Source organism: Oncorhynchus clarkii, chromosome 33 (assembly GCF_045791955.1).
Source record: "Oncorhynchus clarkii lewisi isolate Uvic-CL-2024 chromosome 33, UVic_Ocla_1.0, whole genome shotgun sequence".
NCBI lineage: Eukaryota > Metazoa > Chordata > Actinopteri > Salmoniformes > Salmonidae > Oncorhynchus > Oncorhynchus clarkii.
The window spans coordinates 2,801,754-2,816,292 of NC_092179.1; the positions used below are offsets into that span (position 1 = coordinate 2,801,754).

Below are 14,539 nucleotides of genomic sequence, written 5' to 3' on the forward strand. Positions count from 1 at the left end.
GTGGCTGAGTTAGTTTTGACTTAAATCTGGTTTAAAATCTATGGCAAGACTTGAAAATGGTTGTCTAGCAATGATCAACAACCAATATGACAGCTTGAATAAAAAAAAAATAAGAATAATGGGCAAATGTTGCCCAATCCAGATGTGGAATGCTCTTAGAGACTTACCCAGAAAGACTCATAGCTGTAATCGCGGCTAAAGGTAATTCAAACATGTACTTACTCAGGGGGTTGAATGCTTACACAATCAAGATATAGTAGTATTTTTCATAATTTCTTAACAATAAAAAAAATAAAAATAATATCCACTTTGACGTTAAGAGTATTTTGTGTAGATCGTTGACAAAAAAATAAACAATTAAACCATTTTAATCCCACTTTGTAACACAACAAAATGTTGGAAAAGTCAAAGGGTGTGAATACTTTTTGAAGGCACTGTAGATACACATCTGGACGCATCTCGCCATTGCCATCAGTTGCTCAAGGTATCCCAGTCGCGCCTGAGTGCGTTGACTCCTTGTTGTCGCAAGGGGTTCCCATGGCCCGGGTAGTGTCCCGCAGGGTGAGCACGACGTCGGTGGCGTACATCAACAGGCAGTCTCTCTCCTAACCCATTATCTGCTCTTAGTGCGCATTTCCAATCGCTCAGGGTGACATACCCTCCGCATCTCTCAACGTGGGTGCGGATATACTTTCCGGGGGAGGTGCGCATTATCGCACTGTCAGGTGGTTTGGGCTTGCTGAAGAGCAGTACTGAATTGAGGAAAGTAATGGGAGCGCTGATGTTATATCTAGGAAGGCGGGGCTTGCAAGGGCAGGCTCTGCATTTATTAACCCATTGGGTGTGTTTTAGTTTTCTTCAGGTGAATGTGATTGGTCGTTGACTCCCCATAGTATGTTATACCTTGTTCCCTCATTCAGGGAACAGTAGTTATATTCATAACTGTACATTATTGGCAGAGAGGAGGGCACACTTTGTTATTGGTCTGATAATTTATAGCAAAACCCCACCCATGCAAAACAAGCTGAAATTTCAGGTCCTTTTCAAACAGCTCTTACACTAAAAGGGCATCATTTTCACAATTGCATAGTATTATTCCAACCTAATAGTGTGGAAATATATTTAACACACAGGAAAATCATGTTTTTGACTGCACTGTCTCTTTAAAGATTTTATTTGTTAATATTTATTTTTTGTGTTTGGTATATACTGTACAGTGTGTTTCAGTCCCCCATTTATAACCACTGTTTTTCTCTCTTCCTGCAGATGCTGTAGAAGTGTGAGGGAAGAGAAGGGTTCCAAGGACCTCCTGGGGCATCCATTTTTCATCCTGGCAGCTCTGCTTTTGTGGAACTTTGGCCTCCTCATCGTTGACCGTATCCTTCACTCACTACTCTGAGACCTGGGTTGTGTTCTTTAGGCCTCCAATATGAAAGAAAACACACTGAAACATGGAAGGATTACAGAGACCTGTCCAATAAGAAACTCATATAAAACTCATGTTTTAAAACGGTGTGCCCTTAGAGAAAAGCCTGCACACTGAATATGCTCCCAATTACCACCTTAATTTACTTTATCATTATCAGGTCAAAAGGTAAGACCACCAACTGCCCTAATGAACATGACCCAACTGTGTTGACAAGGTCAATGAGCTTACATGACCTAGTTCATTATGGCAATTCAACTCTATAGAGCTGTAACTAAGCAGTCTAGTGAAACTAACGCTAGAAAAATAAGTGGTTAATAGGGATCACTTAATGCTGTTAGCTACCATAACAGGTATTAACCAGCATGTCTCTCAAGTCCTTAGTGTTTCCATCCAGACATTCATTTCCAGTACAATGGATTCCTGTTTGGAATACTACTGCTATCAGTGGCAAGACATTTACAGGTACTGTACCTACCCAACCACCCTTCTCCACAACACCAATGATTCCTGCTTAACTCGACCACGCTGAATCATGTGCAAAGTTAAGATCCTTTATTTAGATAAGTTTAAGAAACATGAATGGTTATGCCATTTTGTTCTTCATTTGAATGTAGTATTGATCAAATAATATTGTATTTGTCACATGCACCGAATACGAGAGGTGTAGACTTTACCGTGAAATGCTTACTTATGCCTACTGTCCCAACAATGCAGAGTTAAAAAGTCTGAAAAAATGTCACAAAAAAATAACAATAACGAGGCCAAATAGAAGGAGGACCGGTACCGAGTCAATGTGCAGGGGTACGAAGTAGTTGAAGTAATATGTACAGTGCCTTCAGAAAGTATTCACACCCTTTGACTTTTTCCACATTTTTGGTGTTACAACCTGAATTAAAAATGGATTAAATTGAGATTTGTTGGTCACTGGTCTACACACAATATCCTATGTCAAAGTGGAATTATGTTTTTCTAAATGTAAAAATATTGATTAAAAATGAAAGGCTGAAATGTCTTGAGTCAATAAGTACTCAACCCCTTTGTTATGGCAAAGGAGTCAAAATTTGCTTAACAAGTCTGTGTGCATTAATAGTGTTTAACATTATTTTTTTAATGACTACCTCATCTTTGTACCCCACACATACAATTATCTGTAAGGCCCCTCAATCGAACAGTGAATTTCAAACACAGATTCAACCACAAAGACCAGGGAGGTTTTCCAATGCCTCGCAAAGAAGTGCATCTATTGGTAGATGGGTAAAAAAAAAAAAAAGCTGACATTTAATTTCCCTTTGAGCGTGATGATGTTATTAATTACACTTTGGCTGGTGTATCATTACACCCATTAACTCCAAAAATAAATGTGTCCTTCCTAACTCAGTTGCTGGAGAGGAAGGAAACCGCTCAGGGATTTCACTGTGGTGAAAGGCCAATAGTGACTTTAAAACATTTACAGAGTTTAATGTCTGTGATAGGAGAAAACTGAGGATGGATCAACAACATTGTAGTTACTCCACAATACTAACTTAATTGACAGAGTGGAAAGAAGGAAGCCTGTACAGAATAAAAATATTCCACCGGACACTGTCCTGCTGAATTCACCTTTCAGCAGGACAATAACCTAAAACACAAAGCCAAATCTACACTGGAGTTGCTTACCAAGAAGAAAATATAAGTGGTGCAGTGGTCTAAGGCACTACATCGCAGTGCTAGCTGTGTCACTAGAGATCCTGGTTGGAGTCCAAGCTCTTTCGCAGCCGGCCGCGACCGGGAGGCCCATGGGGCGGCACACAATTTGCCCAGGATCTTCCGGGTTAGGGGAGTGTTTGGCCGGCAGGGATGTTCTTGTCCCATCGCGCTCTAGCGACTCCTGTAGCAGGCCGGGTGCATTGCACGCCGGTCGCCAGGTGTACGTTTTATTTTTATTTTTTAAGCAGCATTGTGTCAAGAAGCAGTGCACCTTGGCTGGGTTGTGTTTCGGAGGACGCATGGCTTTCGACCTTCACCTCTCCCGAGTCCGTACGGGATTTTCAGCGATGGGACAAGACTGTAACTACCAATTGTATACCACGAAATTGGTGAGAGAAGACAATAAAATATTCATGTTCCTGAGTAGCTGAGTTACAGTTTTGACTTGTTCTTTAAAAAAATAAAAATAAACTTTTTTTTTAACTAGACAAGTCAGTTAAGAACAAATTCTTATTTACAATGACGGCCTACCAAAAGGCAAAAGGTCTCCTGCTGGGATTAAAAATGAAAATAAAAATATAGGACAAAACACACATCACGACAAGAGAAACACCACAACACTACATAAAGAGAGACCTAAGACAACAACATAACAAGGCAGCAACACGTAAAAAAAACAGTATGGTAGGAACACAACATGACAACAACATGGCAGCAGCACAACATGGTAGCAGCACAAAACATGGTACAAATTATTGGGCACAGACAACAGTACAAAGAGCAAGAAGGTAGTGACAACAATACATCACACGAAGCAGCCACAACTGTCACTAAGAGTGTCCATGATTTGAGTCTTTGAATGAAGAGATGGAGTTAAGACGATCCAGTTTGAGTGTTTTTTGCAGCTCGTTCCAGTCGCTTGCCACAGGGAACTGAAAAGAGGAGCGATCCAGGAATGTGTGTGCTTTGGAGACCTTTAACAGAATGAGACTGGCAGAACGGGAGTTGTATGTGGAGGATGAGGGTTGCAGTAAGTATCTTAGATGGGGGGGGGGGGGGGGAGTAAGGCCTAAGAGGGTTTATAAATAAGCATCAACCAGTGGGTCTTGCATCGGGTATGACCATTTTACCGAGTATAGAGTGCAGTGATGTGTCCTATAAAGAGCATTGGTGGCAAATCTGATGGCTGAATGGTATATAACATCTAGCCCCTCGAGAGCACCGTTACCTGCCGATCTATAAATTACGGCTCCGTAGTCTAGCATGGGTAGGATGGTCATCCTAAATCTGCTAGAAAACCCAGCGCACAATCTGGAATTGGTCTTGCCAGAGCTTAAAGAATAATGGGCAAATGAAAGACTCAGAGCTGTAATAGTTGCCAAAGGTGATTCTAACATGTATTGTAACTCAGGGGGTTGAATGCTTATTTAATCAAGATATATTAATGTTTTATTTTTCATTATGTTTTTCTTTTTTTTTTCTTTTTATAAATGTTAGAATTCTTCCACTTTGATATTCGAGAGTATTTTGTGTAGATGATTGACAAAAAAAAAGGACAATTTTTTATAAATGTTAGAATTCTTCCACTTTGATATTCGAGAGTATTTTGTGTAGATGATTGACAAAAAAAAAGGACAAATAAATCCATTTGAATCCCACTTTGTAACACAACAAAATGTGGGAAAAGTCAAAGGGTGTGAATACTTTTTGAATGCACTGTAGGTAGGGGTAAAAGTGACTAGGCAATCAGGATAGCTCAACAGAGTAGCAGCAGTGTGTGTGTGTGTGTTAGATGACAGTGAAGTACTGTATGTGTGGGTAGAGTCCAGTGAGTGTGCATAGAGCCGGTCCAAGAGAGTCTGTGCAACAAAAAAAGGTCAATACAAATACTCCGGGTGGCCATTGGATGAACTGTTCAGTAGACTTATGGCTTGGGGGTAGAAGCTGTTCAGGAGCCTTTTGGTCCCAGATTTGGCGCTCCGGTACCGCTTACCATGCGGTAGCAGAGAGAGCGGTCTTTAGGTGGCTGGAGTCTTTGACAATTTTTTAGGCCTTCCTCTGACACCGCCTAGTATAAATGGCAGGGAGCTCGGCCCAAGGGATGTACTGGGCCGTACACACTACCCTCTGTAGTGCCTTACGGTCAGATGCCAACTTTTTGATAATCTGAGGGCCCAGGACAAATCTTTTCAGCCTCCTGAGGAGGAAGAGATGTTGTCGTGCCCTCTTCACGACTTGTGTTGGTGTGTTTGGACCATAATAGGTCCTTAGTGATGTATACACCGAGGAACTTAAAGCACTCGAACCGCTCCACTACAGCCTCGTTGATGTGAATAGGGGCGTCCTCGGCCCGTTGTTTCCTGTAGATCAAATCAAATGTTATTAGTCACATGCACCGAATACAACAGGTGTAGACCGTACAGTGAAACGCTTACTTACAAGCCCCTAACCAACAGTGCTGTTTCAAAAAACATGGATAAGAATAAGAGATAAAAGTAACAAGTAATTAAGGAGGAGCAGTTAAAAATAACAATATTTTCAGAGGGGTGCCGGTGCAGAGTCAATGTGCGGGGGCACCGGTTAGTTGAGGATGATCAGCTTCTTTGTCTTGCTTACATTGTGGGAGAGGTTGTTGTCTTGACACCACACTGCGAGGTCTCTGTCCTGCTACCTATAGTCTGTCTCATCATCGTCGGTGATCAGGCCTTCCACCGTCGTGTCGTCGGTAAACTTAATGATGGTGTTGCAGTCGTGGGTGAACAGGGAGTACAGGAGGGGACTTAGAACGCACCCCTAAAGGGGCCCCCGTGTTGAGGGTCAGCATGGCGGATGTGTTGTTGCCTACCCTCACCACCTGGGGCTACCTGTCCGGGAAGACAGGATCCATTTGTAGAGGGAGTTGTTCAGTCCCAGGGTCCTTAACATAGTGATGAGCTTGGAGTGCATTTCATGGCTACAGATGTGAGTGCTATGGGACGATAGTCATTTAGAGAGGTTCCCTTGGCATTCTTGGGCAGAGGGACTATGGTGGTCTGCTTGAAAAATCTAGGTATTACAGACTGGGTCAGGGAAAGGTTGAAAATGTCAGTGAAGACACTTGCCACCTGGTTAGTGCATGCTCTGAGTAAGCGTCTTGGTAATCCGTCTGGATTTTTTTTATAAGCGGATTACTGTCTTTTCATACAGACATTTGAAGCTATTTTATGACATTATTTCTGGTTGAGCAGGGCAGACACCTGGAGGGGGCGTTGCTCTTCACTGTTCTCCTGAACCTGAAACACATCTACCTGTACATTGCTCCTGCCTACGGGATCTTCCTGCTGCGGAGCTACTGCTTCACCGAGGACAACACAGGTAACAGAGATAACACCAGAGCTAGCAGGTTACACAGGGTAACTCAAGAGTTAGCTGTTGGGTGAAAAACAGAAAAGGAACATTTTCAGGAGAAACACCAGAGATGTTACCTGGGTAACAGTAAGCGTGAATACAGGTTGATGACATCTCAAATGAATTTGATTCTGAATAATAAGATAATATGATTGTAATTAACTCACTGATCAAAGATTTTATATCCAACCAGACAGTTTATTCACTCTGTTCCTCTCTGTTTTGTGTTTCCTTCAGATGGCTCTGTGAGATGGAGCAGTTTCAGTCCTGTTCGTCTGGTAGCTCTGGGATCTATTGTGATCTCTGTTGGCGCCCTGTCCTTTGGTCCGTTCATTGCTATGGTACAGTAGGTACTCTGTCAGTACAACAGCAGAATTCTAGCAGAGCATGCTGATGTAGATACCATTTATGTCTATTTTTACCTCTGTCAGGTTCGCATTTATGCAGGATTTGTCATTTTTCACCCAGAAAAGGAAAGATAAAACACTTGCTGCATTTTGTAAATGCACATCTAAAATGTGACTTGTTTCAGGAAACTAGGCGTATGTCGCGTGTCATTAGTCCACAAGAGAGGAATTTCATTAAAATGCATTTTTGGGCAGAAATGCCTTCTGGAATATGTGAACTTACATGTGCCTTAATAACAAACTTGTATGTCGCCTGAAAAATACGAATACAATTGTTAATTTACGAGCCTAGTTGGTTTACCCATGGAAAAAGACAGGAACCTTCCCGCTAGCCATGATTGGCTGAGATAATGGATGGGCTGGACATGCCAAGAGATGATTTCGGATTGGTCTGCCATGTAGCACGCTTCTGTCTACAGCATGAGCTGCTCAATATGTGTAGATAATCCTTTCTAACTCGGCTTTTTTGAAAGATATTATGAAAAACTGCAAAAGTGCACTCCACTTTCTGGAGGACCGAGTTTTGAAATCAGTGGAATGCCCGATGGAAGCAGAGTATGATAGCTAAGGAGATGGAGAAAATTCAGGTGTCTCATTGCAAATGCACAGGGAGTCGAAAAGAGAACACCTATAAAACACCTGTCTCGGAATAACATCCTCAAACTAAGGGCAACCATGGCATCCGTGACAGCGAGGGAGAAGCGTTCATTTATGTATACAGGTAAGAGAGTCTAGCTTGCTACATTTTCAGATATTATAACCCGGACAACGCTGGGCCAATTGTGCACCGCCCTATGGGACTCCCAATCTCAGCCGGTTGTGATACAGCCCGGGATAGAACCAGGGTCTGTAGTGACACCTCAAGCACTGAGATGCAGTGCCTTAGACCGCTGCGCCACTCTGGAGCCTTAAACTTAACACTAGCTAGCTAGCTAACAAGCTAGAAACAATTTTTTTATTTTATGAAGTTGCTTTTATTTGTCTGGTTTACTAGATTGACATATACAAAATTAATTTTCAAACGGGTGGGTTTATTGGTGTTAAAATACACCAGTTATGCCAATTATGTTCATGATGACGTTCATGATGTCACTGCGACAACTGTATACAGACATGTCGATAGACGTACCAAAACATTCAAGGGCCATTTTCTCAAAAGTGGGGTTACAAGTTTATCAACGTTCAAAGAATTACTTTCCCTTTGTTTCTTAACTGTAGTGTATGATATACCATTTTCTAGCTCTGAGTCTCTACTTTTATTGGCAGTACAATGGCCTTACTGAAGAGCTCATTGACTTCCAACGTGGCATTGTCATAGGATGCCACCTTTCCAACAAGTCAGTTCGTAAAATTTCTGCCCTGCTAGAGCTGCCCCGGTCAACTGTAAGTTTTGTTATTGTGAAGTGGAATGTAGAAGCAACGACGGCTCAGCCGCAAAGTGGTAGGCCACACAAGCTCACAGAAGGGGACCGCTGAAGTGTGTAGCGTGTAACAATCCTCTGTCCTCGGTTACAACACTCACTACAGTTCCAAACTTCCTCTGGAAGCAACGTCAGCACAATAACTGTTCATCTGGAGATTCATGAAATTGGTTTCCATGGCCGAGCAGCCCTAAAATAACCCCATGTGCAATGACGAGCGTCGGTTGGAGTGGTGTAAAGCTCGCGCCATTGGACTCTGGAGCAGTGAAAACGCATTCTTTGGAGTGTTGAATCACGCTTCACCATCTGGCAGTTCAACGGACTAATCTGGTTTTGGCTGATGCCAGGAGAACACTACCTACCCGAATGCATAGTGCCAACTGTAAAGTTTTTGGTGGAGGAGGAATAATGGTCTTGGGCTGTTTTTCATAGTTCGGAATAGGCCCCTTAGTTCCGGTGAAGGGAAACCTTAGGCCTTTTTTTGAGATGTTTGACGAGCAGGTGTCCTTATACTTTTGGTCATGTAGTGTGTGGCCTCTAGCCAAATAGCATTGCACTTTTATTGTCATTCGATGAAATCATACTAAAATATGTTGTGTGAAGAAAAACCATAGTTTCACGCCCTTTCTCACTCTATTGAAGAAAAAGAAAAAACACTGACTTTCAATGTAAAACTTGAAATAGTTTAAAACTGATTTATTTTGGTCTGTTTTTTGAAAATGTAGTTTTCTGGAAGCTAATTCGACCCCTTATATTTTTGCTGCAGCTCTCTGCCCCCCTGATTGCTGAATCATTAACCCATATTTTGCCGATTTATATCTGGTACTATCCCCAAGGTTTGGAAGGCGGCCTATGTAAGCCCCCTTCACAAAGATGGTGACCCTTGTGACCTAAATAATTATTGCCCTATTTCTAAACTTTCTTGCCTAGCTAAAATATTAGAATCCTTAATTCATTCTCAGCCAAGATATTTATTGTCTTTGAAATGTATTCTAAATGTACATCAGTCGGGTTTTAGACCAGATCTCTGCTGCATCCCTAGTTATAAATTATGTGGTTAACTGTATGGATAAAAGTCAACATTGTGCTGCCCTCTTCATTGGCCTGTCAAATGCTTTTGATACTGTTGATCACTTACTGCTAATTCAGAAGCTTTCCTCAATTGGCCTAGACCAGGCTGCATGTAACTGGTTTAAAAATGACTTGACAGATCCATATTGAGTTCTATATACTGATGGTGTTAAATCAGGTTTCCTGGATATTACGAAAGGTGTCCCACAGCGGTCGATTCTGGGTCCTGTATTTTTGACTGTTTACTTTAACAATATTGACTTGTCTGTAAAAAGTTGTCACCTGCACTTGTATGCGATGATACTGTTGTGTATGCTGTTGCCCCCACGGTTGACCAGGATCTATCTGAACTACAGTCTGCCTTCATTTTATTACAGAAAAACTTTATTGACCTGAAATTTGTATTGAATGCAGGTAAAAGTAAGTATATGTTGTTCTCTAGAGCGCAAAAAATACATAGTGTACATATTGATTGTGTCCCAGCTTACAAATATCTGGGTGTCTGGATAGATAAAAAGCTGTCTTTTAAAAAGCATATTGATGGCTTAGTAAAGAAGCTGAGAATAAAACTGGGCTTCTATAGAACTAGGTACTGGCCGACGTTCCTATCGGTGCTAGACAATTGCAGTTGCCACTTCATTAAAGCCGCTAGATGCAGCTTATCATAGCGCCTGCGGTTTATTACAGGCGGGAATTTTAGTACTCATCACTGCATTCTCTACCAGAAAGTTGGTTGGCCCTCTTTGATTTCACGTAAGTTGATACATTGCTGTTTTCATTTATAAAGCCCGTTTACAAAAAGGCCCACTGTACCTAACATCATTACTAAACTTTAGACATACAAGTTACCCACCCACCCCACCCGGTCTTCGGGATGGCTAACTCTGGAAATTCCTTTGGTCTCTTCTGAGTTAGGTAAATCAGCTTTTAGTTTGTTCCACCAGTAAGGTGTAAGAAATCTTAAGATCGTTCTTAAATGTGATGTTTTGGTGCCTCTAGGGGAATTCAGGAAGCTGATTGAGTACCTTGTAACTGATGAATGTGTTTGTTTTTTATGACCATGTTTTTCTTTCTGTTTGCATTTTGTATTTATATTGATGTGTGTGTTTTCTGTAATTTATGTAATTCAGGGCTCCTGTAAAAGAGACCTCGGTCTCAGTATGACTCTGATAAAATAAAGATGACATAACATATGTTAACTTTTTGTTGTACTTTATCAAACTGCTCTGTCAGTTATTTTGTATTAGTGATGCACTGAGCCAGGTCAAATAATTAATGTACTGGTGAATGTGATTGGGTATCTGCTGCTGTCTTAATAAAGGGATAGTTTAGTGACTGTAATTTCTCTCTCTCAGGGCCAGCTCCCCCAGGTCCTTTCCAGACTCTTCCCTTTTAAGAGGGGTCTGTGCCACGCCTACTGGGCCCCTAACGTCTGGGCCCTCTACAACATGGTGGATAAAGCTCTGTCTGTGCTGGGTAAGGCACTGTTTACTCTCTCTATGACTTCAGTATGGTCCCGTATTCACAAAGTGAATAGGAGCTGATATAGGTGCTGATCTAGGATCAGGTCCTCCCTGTCCATATAATCTTATGCATTATGATTTAACCCCCTAGAGTCGATTGACACACCTGTGCGTCAATCTAAGTAATATATATTTTATCAGTCAGTTTAAGATAGAGATATGTTTTGCATTGGATGCATCTCAATCCAGCACATCTGCCGATGTCGAACTTCAGACACTGCAATAACTTGTTTCTTAGGCATTTATGAATGTGTTTCAATGGGATATAGTAGTAAAGGCCAAATTCAATAGGGGGTTGTCAGAGAAAATGTTGGATTGCTAGAAAGTAGCCTATTAATTGTCTGGAGAGTATTTGTATTTATTATGGGCTGGAGAGTCACCGATTCATGGAATAATATTACCGGTTTGAAGGTATTTGAGGGTATTTAACAGGGGTTTAATGGCTGGTGTGTTTCTCAGGTGTGCGTCTGAAGCTGTTGGATGTGGCAAAGCTTCCCAAAGCCTCAATGACTGGTGGATTGGTGCAGGAGTTCCAGCACTCCATCCTCCCCTCCGTCTCTCCCTCCATCACACTCATCTGCACTCTGCTCTCCATAATGGTGAGCATCATCTCAGGCTAAAATTCTGCAGCCTTGTTCAGACATTCTGCAGCCTGTTCCTCAACATTTTTTGAGGAACAGAATCGGAACCGGAAACGAAAGTGATCTAGCTATACTGTTCCGGAACAGAACCAATATTTTAAATGAATGGGAACCGTTTAATAACATTATTTTACGTTCCAGGCATTTTTCTTCAGTCCCACAAAAAAACATAACAAGGCACCTATTTTCTGTGTCTGAAAATCTTTGCCAGTGTGTGTGCATGTGTAGACAACCTGCACCCTCCAAAAGCTGATGTTACAAGCGTGATTCAGAAATTAGGGAGAGATTTTTTTTACTTTTAAAGAGGAATGTATTAATGTATTCAATTCTAGTTACGGATACTATAGTTGTCACTTTTCACATTGGATTTATTAACTACTAAAAGGTAAGACATGTTTTTAATTCGGGTGCCGCGCTGAACACACAAGCTTGTTAGCTAACTAGCTAGCTAGTTTCTGGTCCAACGTTAAGCCAACTCTAGGAAGTTCAAAGACATTCAAAGTTCCTCCATAGATGCCGCTCCTCCGTAGGTATAATTATGTGGGCCTAATTCAAATAATGCATGTCATAACAAGGTGCCAAGCGCTTCAACCCAAGCCTCACCCTCCACCATCTCTCGCTCTCTCCCCACCCGCAAAATTTCAGTGGCATCTCACGCACTACACCATCGTGCATGTAAACAACTATAGCTTAGGTAGCCCAATTAGCAAGCTTCTCTATCCACACTGGTTGGTGAAGTCATTTAATGACGACTTCAAAGGTTTAAAAAGGAACAGAAAGGAACCATATAAACCTGTGCTTTTTGGGGGTTGGGACCGGTTCAGAACTTCATTTTACAAGTTTGAACAATGGAACAAAACAAAAAATAATAATAGTTTTGTTCAGAAAGAAACAATTTAAAAATAATTTTGGTTCCAACTGACACATTGGAGAGACGAAGCAGGTACGGGGAGTAAAACATTTAATACAGTTGAAGTCGGAAGAGCTACCCCCTACTTTTTTAAATTTCCGCCTGAAGACATACCCAAATCTAACTGACTGTAGCTCAGGCACAGAACCAAGGATATGCATATTCTTGGTACCATTTGAAAGAAAACACTCTGAAGTTTGTGTAAATGTGAATTGAATGTAGGAGAATATAACACAATAGATCTGGTTTAGATAAAACAATGAAAACAAAACATATGTTTTTTATTTTTATTGTTGTATCATCATCTTTAAAATGAACATGATAAAACAAACATTCAGATAGGATGGTGGGGACAAGTTCAGTGAAAAACATAAGAGGGCAACAGTACTTGTGCAAAGTTTCAGAATGATAACTTCCAAAATGAGTGTGCTACATGACATTTATCATGAAATCACCCAGGTGTCCCACACAAGTAGCCCAAATGTACCCAAGTGGCCAAATTGGTGAAGGTATACATTTTGAAACAAATAACTATATTCAAAATGCCAAAATGGTATTCTAACACACCCCCCCCCCCCCAAAAAAATATGAAGAACAAAAATAAATAAATTTACAAAATAACATGGGTAACTATTTACACACTTTCAATATTTGGAAGACCCTCAGTCTTCTATCAAATCAAAAAAATATAAAAAAATATTTAAAAAATATAGCCCTTCAAAGTGCTGTACAGAAACCCAGCCTAAAACCCCAAACAGCAAGCAATGCAGGTGTAGAAGCACGGTGGCTAGGAAAAACTCCCTAGAAAGGCCAAAACCTAGGAAGAAACCTAGAGAGGAACCAGGCTATGAGTGGTGGCAAGTCCTCTTCTGGCTGTGCCGGGTGGAGATTACAACAGAACATGGCCAAGATTTTCAAACGTTCATAGATGACCAGCAGGGTCAAATAATAATAATCACAGTAGTTGTAGAGGATGCAACAGAACAGCACCTCAAGAGTAAATATGAACAGCTTAGGGTTCCATAGCCGCAGGCAGAACAGTTGAAACTGGAACAGCAGCAAGGCCAGGTGGATTGGGGACAGCAAGGAGTCATCATGCCAGGTAGTCCTGACGCATGGCCCTAGGGCTCAGGTCCTCCGAGAGAGAGAAAGAGAGAATTAGAGAGGGCATACTTAAATTCACACAGGACACTGGATAAGACAGAAGAAGTACCCCAGATATAACAAACTTACCCTAGCCCCCCGACACATAAACTACTGCAGCATAAATACTGGAAGCTGAGACAGGAGGGGTCAGGAAACACTGTGGCCCCATCTGATGAGACCCCCGGACAGGGCAAAACAGGAAGGATATAACCCCACCCACTTTGCCAAAGCTCTACACAATATTGTGCTGCTGATGCCAGGTGCCATAGCAGTCTCTTTCTGCTATAAAGTGAGTATCAACAGGTATAATAAACAGATATATATATATATGAGTACAGGGAACATAAGGTTGAATATATTATTATAGACCTGCTAGATCTACTGTCTCTTTTATATTATGACATTTCATCTATATCTTCTGTCTCTATTATATTATGACAGACCAGCTAGATCTACTGTCTCCATTTCACTTTGGCCATTGTTGTGGGCCTGCCCTCCCCTCAACAGCCTCAAATAGGCTATTTCATGTGGGTTGGGGTGGGGCGGCAGACACACGCATCTCACATTTCATTACATTAGATTTTTATATATTGCTTCTAAAATAAAATAAAAATCACATATTTTATATTATTAATTTCAAACAAGGGCATTAGCATGAGCAGAATTTACCAGTCCAAAACATGTCCTCTCCGTTCAAAAATATTCCTCCACTTGGGAATCGCTAAATGAATCGTCCTACAACAATCTCTGTCTCACTTTTATGATCAATTTCTTCTAAAATTGTGTGTACACCTGTATATCTAGACTTCGATTTAGCTTTCCCTGACTTAGTCGCCATACTGATTGATATATAAACAGCTGAATCTGTGCGTTTACCAAACAATGCTGCGCGTAATATGCTGGAGCTTACTACATGGG

General features: G+C 41.3%; 1 protein-coding gene across 2 annotated transcripts in view; it reads left to right on the forward strand.

The window, feature by feature from the left end:
• Positions 1-14,539, forward strand: part of LOC139393338 (ALG8 alpha-1,3-glucosyltransferase) — a 38,702-nt gene that overhangs the window by 14,681 nt on the left and 9,482 nt on the right. For both annotated transcript variants that reach the window (XM_071141973.1, XM_071141972.1), the window contains 6 exons: positions 1,267-1,376; positions 1,824-1,891; positions 6,343-6,469; positions 6,740-6,843; positions 10,757-10,877; positions 11,384-11,523. In XM_071141973.1, coding sequence (XP_070998074.1) covers positions 1,267-1,376; positions 1,824-1,891; positions 6,343-6,469; positions 6,740-6,843; positions 10,757-10,877; positions 11,384-11,523 — 670 coding nt within the window. The remainder of the gene's footprint in view (positions 1-1,266; positions 1,377-1,823; positions 1,892-6,342; positions 6,470-6,739; positions 6,844-10,756; positions 10,878-11,383; positions 11,524-14,539) is intronic.